We start from the raw sequence: 20623 nt of genomic DNA, 5'->3' as shown, positions 1-20623 counted from the left end.
TGACAATTCTTGTGCTTTATTTTGGAATTGGAATGCCCAGACACGTCTTCCTCTGAAGTAAATAATTTAACTTTATAAACATCAACAATAAGAACTTAATGCTTTCAGCAGATTTTAGTAGTAAAATAATAACTTTTCAGCAAAAGATTTTTTTTTTTATATAGGCAGCATTATTTCAACCAGCAACTTTTGTAAACTTGAGATTGCTGTGCTGATTTCCGTTAGCACACCATGTACATATTATTTATACCAAAACAAGTAGAGTGTACCTATGCCAGGTATGATGGCATTGCCTGGAGTAAGTACCACAGTATCGACAGTAATATTTTTAACTTGGGTCACAGTGTGGATGGGGCAACTGATTTGGTTTTCAAGACAATTCTAACTCTGCACTAAAAATTAATTTTAGTTTTCATGCTCAGTTGGCATTTGTACCTCAGACACACATTGTAACAATTTTGCTTCCAAGTTGTGTGCTGTGTTTGAAAAAATACTGCATTTTTGAACAACATTTTCTCTTCATTGTGTTCATTCCCTTTTGGAAAATAACACTGAATTTGATCAGAAACCATATTTAGCTGATTGTGACAGAGCCTGTCAGTGCGGATTTAAATAATTCAGTCTGTAGTAAAACTTGCCTGAGTTATTTTCAGGTGGATATCTGATTAATTCTAAATTCCCTGTGGATTTGTGTAGCCCAGAGTTCCATTTGTTTTAAAACAAATACATTTAAGAATAAATTCTATGCTTCAGCGGGTTTTTCAGATAAGGACCGAAGCAAGTCCTTATAAATAGCAGAGTTCATAAACCGTGGGTAAGAGTCTCTGTGCATTAAGGTATAGATTTGAAGCTGTGCGTCATCAAAGGTGTGTTGTGAGGGTTCCAGCATATTTCGGTTAATCACTTCTCTTACTCTGGAGTCCAGGCTGACCTGTGTATTAAAATAGAAAGTCATGTAAATAATAGTGGTGAATAGTACAGATGGGGTTTTAGGTTTCTTTCATAGGTTGAAAAAGCGATCTTTTTTAACCATTTCAGCTGATGTCTTCCAAGAGTGTAAAGACTGATAAATATACTTAGGCAAAATTGAATGTGTTAAAATTTGGAAGTAGTAATATCTTGACTATGGATACAGAAATGTCTTCACTGAGGTACCTTACTTGAACAAGGCTGCCTGCAATCCTATTATTACTGCAGTCTTAGAGACCGGTGGGTTATTTCCAGACCAACTTCCTGCTCGGTGGTAGAGAGGATTTGTAATTTTTTGTGATGGTTCATTTCCTGGAGAGTTAGTGCTGTTGTAAAGAGACTGAATTTGGAGTAAGCAGTATGACGCAGTCGGAAAATGTGACCTGGGAAGCTGTTGCTTAATCAAATTCCTGTTAAAAAGCAGGGTGAATTGATGTGAACCACAGGTATGGTTATATAATAATTCCATACAACATGCAAGTAATGTAATTTTTTCTTTCTACAAGGCTGTAGTGTCTATAGAAAGACTTTAGTATTATGAGAATAGACTGATTAGGTTTAACCAGTATTTTTATAAGTACGTAAGTATAGCTTGCACCACAACAATTAAGTTGCAGTTTTGCAAGGATATTGAAAGATTTAAAATTCCAGCCTGCTTGGCAGTTCAAACTGAACAGAGGTGTCTTTTAAGCTTGACATATTTGCTAACAGCGAAGTGACAAGTAGTTTTAAAAATTTTCAGGAAGTTGTTGTGTTTGTTCTATGGCATGTTTTGTCAGCTGCTCTTCGAGCGATTTGCGAATAACACTTTCTTTGTGGTTAATGTGCTTTTGGAGAGATGTGTGCACCACCTTCCTAGTGCAACAAGAAAAGAAACTTTGTCCAACAGACGAAATTTAGGTTTAGCAAGGATAACACCTCAGTGATGGGTGCCTCCTTCCCCTAAATCTCTGCTTGATTGAAGTGGACTTGGGGGATGTGAAAAAAGTTCTCCCTGAGTACTGGTGTAGCCTTAAACAAGTTAGAACTTCTGTGCAAAGCAACATCAAAGAATGTATTAGGAAAAGTAATATACCTCTTTTGGAGAAAGGATAGAAATATAGTCTTCATAAATTAGTCTTGCTTTTTCTTCAATGACACTTTTGTTGGATTCTTGCTTTAGTTCCTCACAGGCCATCCAGAAAAGCATGTTTTCCTCGCTGAATTCTGTTCGTAGAAATTCACGAAAAGCATTTCTGCCAGCTGGTGTAAGCATCAACTTGTCAAATGACTGAGCCCAGGCATTTACTTCTTCAAGAGTAGGAGCAGGGCTTGAGGAGGAAGAAGAGCACAAGAAGAGAGAAATAAGTGATTGTTACTCAAGCTTTTTGTAATTGGGAGGAGGTATGTGCCATCACAATGGAACAAAATCATAAGGTTCTTGGGGCTCTGATTCCTCACTGGAACTATTCAAGTGCAAACTCTAGTAAATACATTTATAAGATATTTTTTGAAAGTGTGCTTATCAGAAGCTCTGATGCAGATGATTGCCAGTGCTTTGATGCAGAAATTGCAGTTTACTGCTCGAAGTAATTGCAACAAAGAAGTACCCCTGCAACAGCTAAGCATTTTTTTCTGTACCTAATAATCCTTGTTGTTGTTAAAAATTGTTTAAAATTGAATGAAAATCCGTATAAAGAAGCAATGATTCAAACACTATAAAAGGTACCCACCTGTATATTACCATTTTGCAGTTGCTTTTACCTGTTTGAGCAATTCTGAAGACTGTTGCTTAACTCTTGGGAACTCTTGAGCTCCTTTTTATATTTATTATTTTTGTAAGGCTGAGCACTGCTAGTTAACCTCATTACATAGTTGCTGGGTGGGAACAGGATGTATTTTCAAATTATTTCAGAAAAAAGGGAGACTGTTTACAGTGTTGGCTTTGATCTGTCATGTTATGAGAGTAGTTACGTGTGGTTACATGCTGCGTATAAACAAGGTAAAATATTATAGATCAGACCTTTGGAGGTAAAAAGCAGATGACTAGTAGATAATAGCTATTTTCATGTTTCAGGTAATTCACTGAAATGACTTAGTGTGGTTTGTTGGGTTTGTTTCATTTTAGCTTGACAGAACACTTAATAAAGACCATACCTTTCCTCGCAGTTTGGAATACCCTCTCCTTGTAGTTCGTGGGATGTTGTCCTTGCTCTCTCTTCATCTTGATTTCTAACAGTAAGGCTGCAAGGTAGCAAACAAAATTTTAGACAACTTTGTAGAGAAAAAGGCTGAACATAGATATTAAAAAAAAAAAAAAATAAAAAAGCTAAAAGGACAGAAGCTAATGACAGCCACATTAGCCATAGTTAAAGTCTGACCTTAATTTTACAGTTGTATAAACCTGGCAAACTTGAATGTAGCTGAATGCTGTTTGATATTGTATCACATAGACTTTCTACAGAGGGATCATAGATCCATAGAATATCTCAAATTGTAGGGGATCCATAAGAATCATCAGGTCCAGTTCCCTATATATGTGTATACACGAGTATATATGCATATGGGATATATATGCATATGGGATATATATGTATACGTGCCTACCCTTTATTATATATCAAATCTATTCTCCGTTGATGCTTATTATACTCTGTATGCTCAACGCACTGTTTTTACTTAGGTTAGACTTGATGCACTGGTTTTATGTGAGTTAGATTCCAAGGTAGGTGGTTTTGAATTTGTTTAGTTAGGGGTTTTTTTCCTACTTGGCTATTTTTTTTATATCCATAGGGCACAATGAGGGCCAAGACTCTGGTTTGGAGTGGTAATACCATGTTACAAGAAAGCCAGAGTTCAGAAGCTGGATATAAGTTTTAAGTAAGCTAGAGACTTCCATATGTAATGTTGGAAAGGTAAGCATCTTTCAGAGTTAAGATGTAGATATGGCCAGATTGTGTGGTAATTGATTGCAGCTTTAAGAAAGTTCTAGTATATGCTTCAGAATGTGAATGAGGCCTGGAGCACAGAGTGGATCTATCATTGCTGAATATTGTTTTGAATATGTCTGACTGGAAGCACTTGTTTGTAGCATTACCAAAAAAAAAAAATTGCTGCAATCACTAGCAATGTCCCATGGAAGGATAGCTGTCAAATTGTGCTGCTTTCATCAAATGTTAGCTTAGATGGCTCGAGTTTGTAAAAATTTCTTTTGTAGTTGTAAATGATTCTTTTTCATTTGAAACTGGATTTGAGAAAATACATTTTGTTTTTAGGGAATGGAGACTACATTCCAGTATATCTAGGTCTTCATAACTTAGTGAGAAATGCATGTGCATACACACAGACATGCATATAATCTGTAAAGCTGCTTAAAATATGTCAAGAAGAAAAGGTCCCTGTAATTTATATGAAATGGGTTCTCCAGCTGAAATAAAGCAACACAGTTGTTATAATTTGATAAATATCAAACTTAATTTCTTCATTTGTATCTTACCTTTCATCCATTCTGATGTTCTAAGTTTTGTTACCTTAATCCTTAAGAGTCTCATTTATCTCTAATAAGATTTTATGTTAAACAGGTTGATTTTTCTGCCCTTTTTGCCTTCTAAACTCTTGGCTAAATCTTCTTTGCAGTCTTACTGTTTACTAGGTATCTCCTTCTCCTGCTTTGCCTACTCTTAGTCCATGATTTGCAGAGACCTGCTTTTTTCTTTGCCGGGGCAGTCCATGCATTGAAGAGGTAGGAAAGGTTTCCTATTGGGGAGCAGATATTGCAAACAGTTTTTTTCAGCAACATCTGAACCATACATTCAAACCAATGAACTATTTCAATTTACCTTTCCAGAAAAAAAGAAAAAAGTAAGTAGTAAACCTAGTTCTCTATTCTTTTGGGTTATATAGGTCTGAAGCATTTGCTACCCTTTTTACTGGCCTTTTTTGAATATATAAACTGATATATTATGTATTCCTCCTCACACACAGACAAGAAGTGATATTCTTGTCATAGCTATTTTTGGATTTAGGGGAACCAAGATCCAATAGAAAGGATTACAGTCTTCATAGGATAATGCACAAAAGGGGAAAAAAGACAAAAGAAATAACAAAAGCTTACCTAAGAGAACACACCATGTTTCAGAAAATTACTTACAGGCAGGTTTTTTTCCCTAGAAATGTAAACAATAAAGAGACTAGTGCAACACTACATCCTCTCAGGATCTGGAAGAGTAACAGCCTGGAGGCTTGAGTTTTGGCTGTAGGAATGAACATAGGCTCTGAGCATCCAGCTGAGAAACTCATTTAACTTCATTCTAAATCTACTCTTAAGAGTATGCTGAATATTGGATGTTCAGCAGCTCAGCTGCATGACTCATGTAGACTGTTATTTTTATTCTTATTCATAATTTTTCTGTTCCAAGTGCATGGGCTATTTTGAGGAAAGGGTCTATGAATAGGGAATATAAATAGCTTAATTACGGTTTGTTTTGCATTTCTTGCTACTAGAAAACAATTGTTCTCAAAAAAAAAAATCAGGAATTATTTTAAAGCTAAAACAAGCTGCTCTGTTTCGGAGCCTGTATTGGTTTCCCAGATGATTCCGAAACGCAAATAGGAGTTTTAAGCATCATGAAATTTGGGTACTTTCACACACCCTATTGAGTAAATTACTTTCTTTGAATTGTTTGAATAGTGACATGCACAGAAAATGAGCATTCTGGAAAATATCAGGTAAAATGTCAAAAAAAAGCACTTTATCAACAATTTAAAAGGTAAAATGCAAATTTTTTGTACTCTGACTTAGATAAACATGTCTTATTTTTTCCTTTTATGGAAAAACATGTTTGTGTAATGAAGCTCTGGACTGAACCACTTGCAATTGCACTGGACAGCTGTTGAGATGGCACTGGAATTTGTATGGGATGCTTTAACATAGACGTCATTCTGCAAGGTAGCAAACTCTGATCCAGTACAGGCACAGTACTTAATAGCTCTTTAAATTCTGCCTTAGTTTACCTCTAAGCACCTGCTGAAAAGCTTTTTAGGATCAAAGCCAGAGTACTGGGCATTTTGCAAAAAACCTGTCCAAGCAACCTTTTATCCTTGCAAAATATTCACTGTTTGAATTAGGGAGGGCAGAATTTTGGGTGTCTTGGCTTCTACTGAGCTGAGTACCACTACCAAAGAAACAATCAGCCTGCTCTTCCCTTGCCTTCTAATGGTGTTCTCCAAAGCATTTGCCATGAGGTGCTGTTGGAAAATTGGTGGAATAGATTCCTAGTGTGGGCTCTAAGTCTGTTTATGACTTCTTCCCTTTCCCCCGGTGCCAGGTTTGCTCGTTCTGAAGTGGTCGAGTGGTGGATAGTGAGTTTATAAGACGCACTCTGCTTGCTGTCAGTGTTTTGGTTGAACTCCTATGGCTGTTTAAGACTTTTTCTTTATTTAAATGCAAGTTCTGGTCTCATCCCCTAAACAGATACAGATAGAGTATGGAAAGATTTACTGCAGTTTTGAATGAAATCACTTGGATCTAGAGGAGCTGGTGAGAAAGTGAAAGTGAACACATCATTAATTTAAGGAATCAAGTGATTCCTTCTCCTTTTTTGCTTTGATTACCTGATAGATTTCTTTCCTTAACACCCTGTAATGGGAGTTCTTCAGAATTATTTCTGCTTAACTCCTGATCTTCAGCAAGTACTCACAATGTTTAAGTCTCTGATCCCAAGGATTATCTTCAAATGAGTTGCAGGTGCCGTGAGTTGGCAGAACTAATTAATGACAACAGATCTGGTTGCCTTCAGGGGAAAAAGAACAGTGCTGGGCACCTGGTTATTCATTTTCTGACCTACAAATTCTTCCACCTTCTACTAACTCCATTTAACACCCTCAGTGCTGCTTGTTGAGTCCCAAATCTAAATCTAAAGCTGTGATACATTCTGGTATTGCTTTCAGTTTTTTGTGGAAGCCTTGGTGAATCTCAATGCTGAGGAGAACCAGTCCTGCACAAAACAGACCTTCCATTGCACAGTATTAACAACAAAAGTACAACAGAGATACTCTGCAACTATTTTTTTAAGAATCTGTTATTTCAATGGCAGGGCAAAGATAGAGTAGACTGAAGTAGAAGGTTGTACACAGTCATCTCTCCCAGTCCCAGATTTGCAGAGTTACGCAGGTGTTTTGTTTGGCTTATGTTGTCCCATATACTAGATATGTGTTCCTTCCCTGCAATTCTGTTCCCCAGAGGTTTTAAGGAGAGGGGTTACCATGAGCAGCTGCAGCAACAGCACCAACAAAAGCAGCAGGCATTGGACCCTCGATTTCCCGTGCTGAGCTGAGCCTGTGCAGCACTTGGGGTGTCCTGGGTCGTAGACATCTGCCGTTTGCGCATCTCCGTCCTCTCTGATCCCATGGGCTGCAAGACAGCAAAAGAGTGGGGAAGTAAGAAATCTCTCTCTCTCTTTTTTTTTTTTTCCTTTTGTTTGCTTTAGAAGTCTTACCAAGAAGTGCTGAAGGCCACAGCTCCAAAGGAACTGAAAAGCTGAACACCTGATTTTCCCCCATGGAAGCCCTTAAGTGTTGAATCCACTGGAAGATTCACTCATTTAAGTGCTGTGATGGAAGGCAAAGGGCTAATGATTTCTGCACATGGGTGGGAATACAATGAGAAGGGAGTGGTGATGCAGAGAACAAAACATACAAGTGAGGGGTCTTGAAGATCTCTTGGCACAGTGGTATATAAGCCAAAGAGTTGAAAAGTATTTCCTGAGGTTTTGACTTCGAGGCCAATCCTAAAGAAAATGGTAAAGAACAGAGGGAGTTAGGGCCTCTTTTTTTATTTCTTTTATCTCTTTTTCTTACACTCAATTAGCCAATGCACAAACTTAATGATACTTGAGTGAGACACCTGAGCTCTCCTGAAAATCTGGTCTTTGTTGAGTATTGAGGATGTCTCAAACCTGCTGGTTGCCGCTGTAGCAAAGGGGGAAGTGCTAGTGCTCACTTGTCCGTTGTAGGTCTGACTGCCACAGTTTTTAAAACATTTTTTTCTCAAGAAGGAATCGAGTGCTTATGTGAATAATAGGAGAAAACACACAAATAGATGATAATAATGACAGTATTTTGGTTGACCCCCAACTGAAGACAGTGTGAAACAGTTTTTGATGGATGCACTGTTTGGTTTTTTTGCACTGTTCTAGGAAACCTTTTTGGAGCCTGCATTTTGCAGATTATGCAGAGAATTGGTGTTGATGAAATGAAGTTCCCTTAAAGTCCCTGTCCCTTTCTGACCTATCTTTGAGCTTCATATTTGCTCTACAGCACTTAATAATGCTCTCCCTGTTATGCTGAGGGTTGTGCCATATGTAAGTGACAGATGTCTTTTATAGATGAAATGCCAGCTTGTACAAAAATGAGTATGTCTTTCTTCATTTTATTTGTATTTGACTTTTGAATACATAATATAACTAGTCATCCTCCTATGTCACGAGATCCTTTTGTGTGTAGGTTTGTTTCAGGTTGCTAAACCTTCTTTTTAGGCCATAATGGTTGTAGGGGAATTAAAATTAGCTGCTACCAATTTTGAGTTCTTTTTTAAATTGATAATTTAGTATCAGACTTGAATCTAATGAAATGAATACTGGGGGGTTAAAAATTGCCTTCCTTTCTAAGATGGTCAGCCAAGTTTAGGAAATACTGTTGTTGTAACTTGAGGGGAAATGTACAGACGTTGTCATGTACTCGATAGAAGTGTCAGGAGAAGAAAGGAGGTTATTTTAGCAGAGTGCAGCATTACATTTTGCTGCACTTTGGCTACTGGATTTTTTTAATGCTGAATTTCTTTCTGTCTTATAGAGCTTAGCAGTTTTTATATTTGTGAGAACCACCTACTCTCCCAAGAGAAAAAAACATGACATGGTGAGCAGAAGATGCACCTGTTTTTCAGGAGGAATAAAATACAAGAACAACAATACAGATAGAAATTGTAACCCATATACAGATAGAAATTATAAACCATTTTGAAACTCTGTAGACCTAACTGACAAACAATACCTAAAAGACCAGAAATAGAAAATCACAAAAAGAACATAGCTTCCCATCCCCCCAACATTTCTTGTTTCAAAATGTGGAAGAATAAATGTGAAATGCAGAATGAATTTGTAGATTCAAATTTCTTTCCTTCAGAGTTTCAGATTCACAGGAATAGAATGAAACTCTTTAGTATTAATTTCCTTCCAGATACCTATACTTTTTTAAATAGAGCCTTTTCACAATTTCAATTAGAAAGTGATAGTATAATAAAGCATTATTGGAAGAATAATATATCTAACACTATTTCAAGCGGTTTTGAACAGTAAACAATTATTATTGATTAGAAAAATGTAACTTGGATTCAGATGTGCTGTTTATATGGCCTAATCCATACACTCTTACTTTTGAGATGTTTTATGTAGGTAGGTCACTCATTCATATCTCTAATTCATATGTCAATTGAACTAATAGTGATCTGAGTAGAAAATTTTGTTCCTGTTGTCTGCTTTTTCCCAAAGAGAAATGTATGGATGGGGAAAATAGGAAGAATACACTCTTCCTTCCTGCCTCGTTCCATCATGACTTAATTCAAGAGATCTTTCTGGATCCATTGTTACCATTTTAGGTGGTTCTTCAGAATTTTCTTTGACATCTTTAATGACATGGAAGAATATGTAAGTAGCTGCATGACAAAAACTGCCCAGCATCATCATGGCTTTGTTTCACTTCTGAATCATAGAGCATCTAACTATGACTGGTGCAGAAGAATTGTAGGAGTTTGTGTTGTTAATTTAGAAAGGGGAACTGGGAAATGTATTGAACTTCTGGTCAGTAGAAGCTTACGATGTTCTGTTGCCCTCTGTTTCATTCAGAGATAAATAATAAGTTAGCCTGGGCACAACCTAATCTCAGTGTAGTATAATGGCAAGAGAGCTGAGCGGTGGTGCAGGTTATTACAGAGTTGTAGCAACTCCTTTGGCTCAAATAGTATTAAGACCCTTAGGACAAAACCATGTCAAGCTGGTTCAGGTTCACAGAACAAGCAAGGAGTAAGTGATCCATCTCAGTTTTTTAAACTTCATTCTTCCCTGCTTTTATCTTTTTTATTTTTCAAATGCAGCTCTGGCTCTGTCATCAAGCATGTTGCTCTATATACACCTTTCTACATGGACCAGCTCCGTTGGCCACGTAACAGTGATTAATCTGCGGGAGAAGCAGATATATTGCATCAAATGTGGGGGGGGTTTCATCCTCTAACCAGAATCACAAAATAAAGTTGACCCTCATGTTTGCAGCGTGACTTGTTGCAAATGTACAGTTGTATTGTACACTTTTGTAATGCCAGACATGAGGCCCGAATGCACAGTAACACGTAGTCTTTGCCTAAGTTATGTCAGATTTTCTTATCAATATTTATGGATATTCACTGGTCAGATTATGTGACCAATACATCTGTTCTAGAACAAGCAGCAGTCACAAGTATTGAGGCCATGTTGCTGAGAACACAGCTGCGTTGGGCAGGACACGTCTCCAGGATGAAGGACCACTGCCTCCCTAAGATCTTGCTTTATGGTGAACTTGCCACTGGCTGCTGCAAGAGAGGAGCCCCGAAGAGAATATACAAGGACTCCCTGAAACAACATCTCAGCCTTGGCCATATTGATCATCATAACTGGTCTACTCCTGCCTCCAATCGGGAGGTCTGGACACACACCATCTATAACGCAGCTGATGCTTTTGAGAAAGCACGCAGGGTCACTCTTGAGGAGAAAAGACAACGCAGAAAGAATCGTGTCTTGCAGAATATATCTCCTAAGGAGTCTTTCTGCTGTGCCTTTTGCAACCAGACACGTCTATCTTGTATTGGCCTTTTCAGCCACCAACGCGCTTGTAACAAACATGGATAGTGCCCTTCCCAAATCTTCGTTCGCGAAGCCCAGCCATGATGATGACACTGGCTTTCTAGATTTCTTTGCTTTTCAGAAAAAAAAAAAAAGAAAAAAAATGTAATTTAAGAAAAAAAAAAAGGAAAAGGTAAACCAGTGAAGCCCAAACCCTGCAATTTTGCAGCTGTGCATGGTGATACAGCTCCCTGTCTGCTGCTTTTGCTCTTACATAAGCTGCTCCTTGCCTGGAATAGAGGCAAAGGCACAGACACTGAGTTTATGTAAGTCATTTAAGGATTCATTTTCAAAGGAAAGTACCTTAAAAAGTATTAAGGCTATCAGATTATGACTGTACACAGGGAAGTATAATGATCTTGGAAGGTGTATGGAAAAAGGTCATAGAGATGAAGCAAGTTGTCTGAGATGCAGTGAGTTAATGACAGAGCCATGAGTGAGACACAAACAGAAAAACCTTGTTTAATGTATATAGATGTCTTTCTGCTACTTCTAGTATATCCAGAATGTCACTATGGGAATTGGAAGTTTTCCATCACGCTTTGCTACTTCTCAGTGAAACCACCATAGCTGTATAATGAGCCTTGCCAGGCAACTGCTTGAATTACTGTTGTGAGTTTTGCTGTGTGCAGGAATGGCTAGTAGATTTGTCAGTTGCTCCAGTGAATATTATTTGTAGGAATTAACAAAATGTCTTACTTCTTCATAGTACAAGCCACACGAGCAACAGTTTGAACAATTGCTTGACTGACTTGTGGATCTGTGGGAACTGAGGTTGTTATTTTTTTCTTACCACCGTAGACTTCAGGTGCACAGGACAAAAAGGAGAGGGTTTTTCTAGACCTCCTAGTAAAAAGGTCTTCTATTCATATAATTTTACAGTTGTTAATTTGGGACATCGGGTGGTCTGACTGGGTCATGCAGTAAGTGTAAAACCAATTAGAAAATCTAGTATCTGTGTTCTTTGCATCAGTGATGAGACTTGCGATATATATTAGTTGAAGAATTATTCACCTGTAGCTCCTCCTGCTATAGTATGTGGTACTGGTGACCCCTTAAAGTTTATTATCCCACAGTACTAGGCCAAGGATTGCCTACTGTAATCAAAGTGAATGAAAGTGTGACTCCTAATTTTGCAAGAGGGCTTTCCTTTTTTTCTAGGCTGATATTGTGGCTGATCAGGTTGTTTTAATAATGAGAAGTCTGAATTGTCAACAGCATTTTGATCTAATAGTTCACCTTAAAGCTGCTAGAGGAATGACAAATATTGATACTTATCATTTAGCTAAAAACTTTTCTTTCCTTATCCTGTCTGAGAATACCTTTGGCAGATCCACAAATGGTAGAGTGGGGAAGTAGCTGAAGAAGCACATGGGTGTGCCCCTCTTGCCAGCTGCTGCATTTCATAAGGAGTTTAAGAGGTAGCCTAAACCTCTTCCCACAACCTGAATGTGATGCTTAAATAACCATCTCTGTTTATTTAAACCAGTAGTACAGTGTTGCAGAGAAATGCATGTATGGAGCTGGGCAGGGAAAACATTAGTTGCAGCAATCAGCTTTGGAGCTCAAGGAGCCCTGAGAACTGAATTGTGTATAAAACTAAGTGCATTCAAGGGTGGGGGAGAGTACAAGGCAATTATTTGGCTGTAGAACAAAAGAGTGCATTCGTGAGGAAAGCAATGTGTACAGCCATCTTCCTACACCTGGTGCTGTCAGGTAGATCACTCAAATCTGACATGAGACTGTTTATTAGTCAATATGGCAGTGAAATGGGAAACAACCTGTGATTGAACAAATTTCTCCTTCTAGAGAAATTTTATAATGCAGTTAGAAAAGAAATAATTACCTGAGTCCATTTTTTGTAAACATGAGTGCAAGTATTCTTCTATCACCTTATTAGCAGACGTGCACTTTGAAAGTGGCAATTGGTAAATATAACTTGTTGTCACAGCAGCCTCCCAGGACAGTTGCTTATTTGGTCAGTTGACACTCTGGAGATAAAAACCAAGGTGGAGATGTTCTTTTTAAGGTTTTCAGTTTGCCTACCATGCAATTGGTATTTAGTTTTAAATGGATTTTTTATTGACCAGTATTAAGTATTTTCTATTTCCTTTCTCTTGCCAATCAAATATAAGTATGTCCATCAACAAAGAGGATGTATTCTTTGGAATGCCAAGATCTTGTCACAGTGAGAGGAAATTCTATCCTAGTTTTTATTCATTCAATTTTGAAGTATTAATGCTAATTACATATAGTGTGCATTAATGCTAATTTCATGTATGTGCCTGAAAAATGACATTTTTCAGCTGCTGAAAAATTGTATCACTTCCCTTTGGTCAGTGAAGACAAGGGAATTTATACCAGATACCAGCTGAGGATCTGATCTGGTACTCGTATTTATGCTGCAGGGAAAAGTGACTTCATATCTTGGGTTGGACTTAACACCACATGGTGGTAAGCAGAGGTGTTCTGAATTATCTGAAATGCCTTTCTTCAAAATCTGTAGATTTTTTTTTTTTAATAAAGAATCCTTCTTCTGATTCCTGAATGCATTTAAACAGTTGGTTACAATCACTGAAAGTGACTTTTTCTATCTAAGGGAATGCAGAGAGTCGATGTGTATCAGTGTGCATGAACTATTGTTCTTTGTTTCTGCTCTCTCTGAAGAATTTTGCATTTATTCTTTAAGAGAACTCTTGTTTCAACTATAAAATAAATTTTAGAGGTGGATATTTTTATTTCTTCTAAGGTAGTTTAATTATGTTTAGATTCCTAAATACATTTATTTAAATAGTTAGAGATACAGACCTATGAGATGCTGTTCTTGAGATCCTTGCAAGTTCAGGAACATCAACACCCCTCAGGTTCAAACTCAAATCACTGCTCTGCTTTTGTTTGGGTTTTGATTCTTTGGTTTTCTGTGGGTTTTTAAGTCACTTGAGTAGTCACACTGAGCTCTAGTGCTTTCCCTCATTAGGACTGAGGCAAGGTTATATTGCTGCTTCAAGGTAAGTGAGGAAGGTCTAGCAGCAGAACTTACCTCTGAGCCCGAATGGACAGTTTCAGCAACCTATTTTGTGACATTTTGTCCACTAATACACTTGGCATTCCTAAACCTTGGATTCCCCCTGGTCTCTTGTTTGTGTTTAATTGCCTGTTACCTTTAACTCCCTTACTAGGTTGCTGTGCTACAAGAGAGGTCCATAACCTAAAATTTGCCTCACTGAGAAAGAATAAGCCGATCAAATATTGTCTCTAGGTTATCTCCTTCACACCAAACTGGAAATTTCACTGCTCTAAACAGCCTGTACCTCCTTTATCCTCTAAGATTTCCAGACCTCTCAGAAGGTGCTATGAGCATGAACAAATTGTATGAGAACCCTCTGTGCTGGATGTTCCCTGCACTTTGAGACCTGGAATCTGTCTTCTCTGTCCTCACCATCTGGAGCAGCTACATGCCTTGTTTGAAAATGGGTTAGAGAAGAAAACATAGAGGATTAGAAAACTGGAGATAGACCTCTATCTTATTCATGTTTACTAAGGAATCCAAAAGTACTTTTAGACTCCTTATGGAATGAGGTGAGATACCTGTAACCAAAGGACCTCAACCTCTACCATCTCATGCTCTGTTTGAACCCACCCTGGGTACAGTTTTAGCCAAAAGCTGGGTATAACATGAAATGTTATCTCTGTGTTCAGTTATCAGTTTGACTGCCCAAAGTAATGACAGCACTCTCAAAGACTTGTCTTTGAGAGACTCCATGTCTGCTTGCTGAGGGCTTGGGTAGCCATAATTTAATATAAAAAATATTACTTTCTGGTCCATATGGATAGGGAAGGGCTAAATCTGATGATTCTTGGGTGGTCAATGGGGTGTGATTTTGCTAATATTGCATCACTGTGAGGAATCAAGTCCTTGAACAGAACAGTCAGTCAGTGTCCAGTTGGCAAGAGGAGTTTCAGTTGCAAAGGTCCTCGTAGTGGTGGTGTTGGCTGGAGCAGATGAGACTCTGACTCATGAGTCACTGTGCAGTTACATCCAGCTGTCTCATGCTCCTTGGGGCCACTCCAGCACACACATGGTCCATCCCTAGCGATTATCCTGAGCTACATACAAAACATCTTCTACCTACCTGAATTGTGTACACAAATCTGTCCTACATGGTCATTTCTGCATCTGCAAGACGTTTCTTCTGACTACATACAAGTGACTGGCTACTTGCAAGTCTCCTCTGACTACTTGCAATCTATGCAGAATTGGACTGATTTTGTAGCCTCGGAGTCTCTACCCTAGATGTTAATCAGCACCTTGAAACATTAAGAAACTTCTCTAGGCACAGCAGGTCCTGCCTGGAGGAATCCACAGAACTGTCCCCGTTCTGCATGGAAAGCACCAATAAGTCAAACCCTTAAATGAGGACAGGGAGTAGTTGCATTGATCAGCTTGCCTCCAGTTGGTTCACTGTTCCAAGTCAATCTAATGTAGCATCTATGCAGATGCCTAGGTTCAGAGTTTCTGTATCTCCCAGGGAATGGGAGAACAATGAAACAAAAATAGAGGAAAATTAATGGCACATGTTCTTGCTTCTTATCCAGCAAGGTAGCATCTATGAATCATATAAAAAAGTAGATGCTCATATTGTTGAATGCTAATAAGTAATAAAAAATAGTCCAAGGATTTAAGAAAGCATCTGAAACACTACTTTTGACAGTAGTGGAAAAACTACTGTATGCCTTAAGAGTAGTGTTGAAGTGGTGAAATAAGTATGTCTGTCATACCTTTTCCATTCCAAAGCATGCCTATCTAACATTCAGATTATGAAGCGTTTCTGTATGTAACCTTATAAACACAAGGGAGTGTAAAGGTCAGAAGTGAAAATTATTTCCCTGTTTAAAAACACCTTAGATGATATCTGGCTTAGTTGTAACATTTATAGTATTTGCTAATCTCTCAGCAGAAAGGTGGGTTACAAGAACATAACATTCCCAAAGAAGGAATATTTAAAATCTAAGCCACTAATGTCAAATTTAAAAAAAAAAAAATAAATCAGATAAATTAAAAAAAAAAAAAAAAACAAACCAAAAACCAAAAACAAGAATAAGCAGAAGATTGTAGTCAAAACTTTATACTTTTATCCACATTTTATGCTAGAGCACAATGACATTTTCTCAGCTCAAAGTGCAAAGATTCTATTACTTAAACATAATTACTTAGACATAATGTTTCCTTCTTGTACATGTTACAATCAGGCAGGTGTGCAAGCTTTTAACTTGTCCTCAGGGCTGATTTGCATGGCCACAACATGAAGCTTTCACAGTAACTCCACAGCCTGAGAAGCCCTGTGCTATAACGCTAGCTGACAGCCACCTGGAGTGACTGCACATATGTGGATCATATAGTGCAATTGTTTTTCAGTAAATACTTCAGGCCTGATCCAAACTCCATTAAAGCAATGGAAACCACTTATTGGTGTCACTGAGCTTTAGGTAAGGTTATGTAACTCTCACAATTGCTGCTTTGTCTTCGGATCCTCCCAGCAATGATGATCAGTGAGTTGGAAGAGAAGAGATTCTGTCCTTATCTACTAATGTCATAAGAGACTTGCAGCTGGGGCCAAGCTCCAAGTAAATCTCTGAATCTATATTTTAACAATTCAGATATATGTGGGGCTGCAACATACTCCCACTGAAGCCTGTGGCAGTTTATTGTCAGCTGAAGTATGAACAGGAAACTCGATGCTCATGCTGCTTCCTCTTCATTGACAAATGTGACAAGCAGGCTTTCTGCATCAAGCAGTGTGCTATTTTAGATAGAGAAGAATTCTAATATATGTTAATGAACTCACCCACACATGTGCACATGCTTTAGGCGTAGTTGTTGAATTGCCCACTTAGTAAGGTGAGAGCAAGAGCTCTTCGAAAGTATTTTCTATTACTGGAGATTTGGCACGTTGTGGTGAGATGACTGAGATGGTTGAGAGTTTGTAAATGCAAGACAGAGGTTAGCAGAAAGGAGACTGGCAACCACATGGAATAAACTAGCTTTTTGTGTCATTGCTGTGCCCAAGTCTGTCAAACGCTTAAGTGGATAAACTTGCAAAAGTGTTATCCTTCTATGAGTTTAACTAACAATTCTGGGATACTTTTATGTCAAATGTCCAGAAATTGAGTGCCTTTACCTGTTTCACCTAATTTATTTTTCCAGAGAAGCAGCAGCTCAGAGGAGCCGAGTTCATCTATCCAGCTTAAAACATCACTTTACATTTCAAAGGGAATGTCTGAATGTCTGAAAGTGTATCACACCCACATAGTAACAGGTAATAGTGCCTTTATTAGTCACCTCCAACTGAGGCATTTTTCTACCAATAGCTGAGACCTCTTCTCCTTTTTCTTTGGCATTCAGTGCTGCCCAGTTGGCCACTACATCAGCCCACTGTCTGCAAAAAACTTCCTGCACTAAAGTCGTTCTCTGAGTAAAATCTGACTTTCTTGTTAAGAAACCTAGTTACTTGAGGTTTCAGTGAGATTTTTGTGGGGTGGGGGTTTTTTGGTTTTGTTTTTGGCTTGTTTTTTTTTTTTTTTTTCTTTAGAGAGATGCCCTGTATCTCCTCTGGATAAAGAATTGCTTTCCTTTGGATTTTATCACAAGAGACTTCATTGAAAATATTATTCTAACATGTAGTTAGCAGGGTCACTGTCTGTCATTATTTCTTCTGTAATATGGGAAAGACATGGGAGAATTCTTTACCAGCTGCACAGAAAAAGCAACCTATTGTTCCAGTCCAGCTGATTATGTGGATGCTATGACAGTGGAACAGTATGAATATAAGTATAGATATAACTTTGTCCCAGGCCAAGTCCCTTCACAAACTAGGTCATTGCAAACTGCAATTAAGTTAAATCAGTGTCAAGTCCTTCTCCTCTGCACAGCACAGGCTCTTGGCATCCCTTTCCTTGTCTTCTATGGCAGCTGGAGTCAGCCTCATTGGATGTATGTCAGTCACACTGCCTGATCAGCTCTCTCAGAAGCAAAAACAAACAAAAAAAACCCCCAGGCTTCTCCAGTGTTGGGAGTTTTAGCATGGCTTCAACCCTGATTTGGCTGGCTCTGATGTCAGAGGAAGTATCTGCTTCTGGTTATTTTTATGGAGCTTGCTTTAAAAAAAAAAATCATTCATCCTAATATTTTACAAACCTTTCTACTACGCAGTGAAATTGCTGCATGTAGCAGATTACTCTGCTCACTCCCATCATCTCCTACTGAGGGCTTGGTTGCATTGTGCTTAATTATGAATGGTCTCCAAAAAGCCCATTTTACTGTACTATGAAGTGACTCATATCACACAGAAGCTCTGACAACTCGCACCGGGTACTGCAGGCACATGGCACTGTATTAGTTGGTGACTCATTTCATGTTGTACTCGGTGCTGAGATCTGACTCACACTGAACTGTGTGAGGAGCTGACTGACATTGTGCTGGTCTGAAAGCTGGTTTGAATTGGGATGACTCACCCAGGAGTGCATTAAACGGTGATTCACATACTGTTTCCTATTGATTCCGATTGTCGGGATTCACTTCGGATTGTACTATGCTGGCATCTGGCTGCTCTGGCAGGGCAGGCACAGTCATAGTGACACTCTGCCTTGTGAGCTCAGCTGTACTGCCAAATAGCACAGTATCAACCAGGAGAAGTATTACCAAAGTCAATTTAAAGCTGAAGTAAAATCAGAATTTGGCTTAGCACACCTTCACTTTGGCCATGACACTTTATGGGCATCTTTGCTTCACCTGGCTCTGACAAGCTTTGAAACATACCTACAAACAGCAAGTGGGGAGTCACCAACATCTAGCTAAGAACCCTGCTGCTTCTATGCCAGGAGATCTCTGGAGTATTTCCAAGACTTGCTGCCTCCTTTGTCATTTTTCTGAGTGACAAAAAGATGAGATAAACTTTCATAAGTGACTGAGTACTGGTAGTTGCTTAAAAGTTTCAAGTTCATCAACTTGTGACTCCAAGAGCTACAGGCACCTTATACTCTGAAAACTCCTTTCTGGTACTTTAAGCTCAGCCATCAGACATCACTACTCACTCTGAGATACGTCCACTGTCCTATCCAAGGGGTAAAGAAGTGTGTAACAGCTGAGGTGATGCTTCCATGATTAACTGTTTGGGACCCAGAGTAAAAGATATCAAAGTAGGAATTGATGTGAAGGGTAGATAAGAAATTAAAGGGGAAATAAACTAACTGTTCTCTCACCTTTAAGCGTTTTATAAAACATAGTGCTAGTTTTACATTCAGTTGTCTGAACATGCTTTGAGTTTAGAAAGACGCTCCTAATTTTAAACTGACCACAACTAGGACTGAGGTCCAAGCTGATACTGATTCTGATGCCCATTTAGTTGAACCAGTGGTTACTGGTTCTCGGTTCCATAGTACGGCAGTGGTGTAACTAGCATTACTGGGACTTAGCTCTGGAGAGCCCTGGATCTGGTGCTGATGTTCTGTTTGTGCAGTGGGCACAGAGGTGCAAGGAGACTCCTCACTGTTACGTCATAGCAATGGTATAGTATGAAAAGTTTTGATTTTACGTTTTTCAGCAAATGTAAAACAGCAAAAATGAAATAATGGAACAGTTACATCAAGTAAATTTCATCAGTATTAAATTACTGTAATTCTTACTGGAACGTACAAGGATAATCTTGTTTCACTTTCTGCGTTTGTGTCCAGTTTTCATTACCTGCTTTTTCTTGCCCACTGACATTACCTAATGACAGAGCTCGGGAAGAGCTTTTTCTCTACCGGGAGGATGCATTATGAGGCAGGCTAATACTGGAAGGGTCTCTATGGAAGCACTCGCCTGTTGCTGCTCATCTTTCCAACTTCGCAGGGGAGCCCAGGGCCCCGAGATCGGACGCACTGCGGGACTCCCTTCACGGCCGGGCGCAGGGGGACGGATACTGCCTTATCTTCGGTCGCACTCGTGAGGAGAGGCAGAAGGGCCCCTGAAAGCATGGCCGGGGGCCGAGCCAACGTGTTACCTGAGCTGAGGCTAGGGAGGTGACGGGGTGCGAGGTGCGATCCTGCCCTGGGGAGGGGTCCTGCCCCCGCTCCCGGAATCGCGGTCAGCCGGGTGCCACCCGGGCTCTGCGCTGGGGACTCGGTGGGAGCCGCGCCGGGAGCCCGTGGGGAGGGACGGGACGGGACGGGACGGGACGGGGCGGGGCGAGCCTGAGCGCCAGGCGCTCCTGTCTTGCAGCTCCCGACCCTCTGAGAGATGGGAGAAGCGCTTTTTGCGTCGGATCGCTCCGGTTCCTCCCGGGGAGTGCGGCCACCGCCTCTCTCCCGCCTTGGCCACTGGAGCCACCGCCGGCAGCACCGCCCGTCCCGTCCCGTCCCGTCCCGTCCCGCTGCACCCGGATCGGACCCAGCTGCAGCGCGGGGGTCGTGGCTGCCGGCGAGGAGCCCGCGGCTGCCCGGACGGCGGGACCAAGGTGCCCGGTCACCGCCGGGCGGCACCGAGCGCTACTTACTGTGTCGGCGACGGGACCCCTACGGGCGTCCTCGCCCGCTTCCCCTCCGGTCCCGGCGGGATGGGCGGCCAGGATCAGCGGCTCGCCGGCCCCACGCATGCGCCCGGTCCCCGCGGACGCTCACGGTGCCGGCCGCGGGTGGGCTCCGCTACCGCGACCGCAGCCGGAGAGAGCGAGGCCGGCAACCCACGCTCCCCGCCCCGGCACGGCCCG

The 20623-nt window shown here is 40.1% G+C and overlaps 1 protein-coding gene across 6 annotated transcripts in view; it reads right to left on the bottom strand.

Moving 5' to 3' along the window:
* The window catches only part of RGS20 (regulator of G protein signaling 20), a 39004-nt gene continuing 18381 nt past the window's right edge, over window positions 1-20623 (bottom strand). For 3 of the 6 annotated variants that reach the window (XM_051772291.1, XM_051772310.1, XM_051772300.1), the window contains exons 2-5: window positions 7212-7360; window positions 3106-3192; window positions 2045-2279; window positions 1-931 (exon numbers count right to left, since the gene is read on the bottom strand). In XM_051772291.1, the coding sequence (XP_051628251.1) occupies window positions 743-931; window positions 2045-2279; window positions 3106-3192; window positions 7212-7360 (660 nt within the window). In that variant the 3' untranslated portion in view covers window positions 1-742. Of the gene's footprint in view, window positions 932-2044; window positions 2280-3105; window positions 3193-4444; window positions 7361-7445; window positions 7465-20410; window positions 20475-20623 lie in introns of those variants that run through there. The other 3 variants (XM_051772320.1, XM_051772331.1, XM_051772335.1) reach the window with 3 other exon arrangements.

This window comes from Manacus candei, unplaced genomic scaffold (genome assembly GCF_025592945.1).
Source record: "Manacus candei isolate 608988 ecotype Guabito, Panama unplaced genomic scaffold, ASM2559294v1 h1tg000008l, whole genome shotgun sequence".
Lineage (NCBI taxonomy): Eukaryota > Metazoa > Chordata > Aves > Passeriformes > Pipridae > Manacus > Manacus candei.
This window is presented reverse-complemented; position numbering and strand designations above follow the sequence as displayed.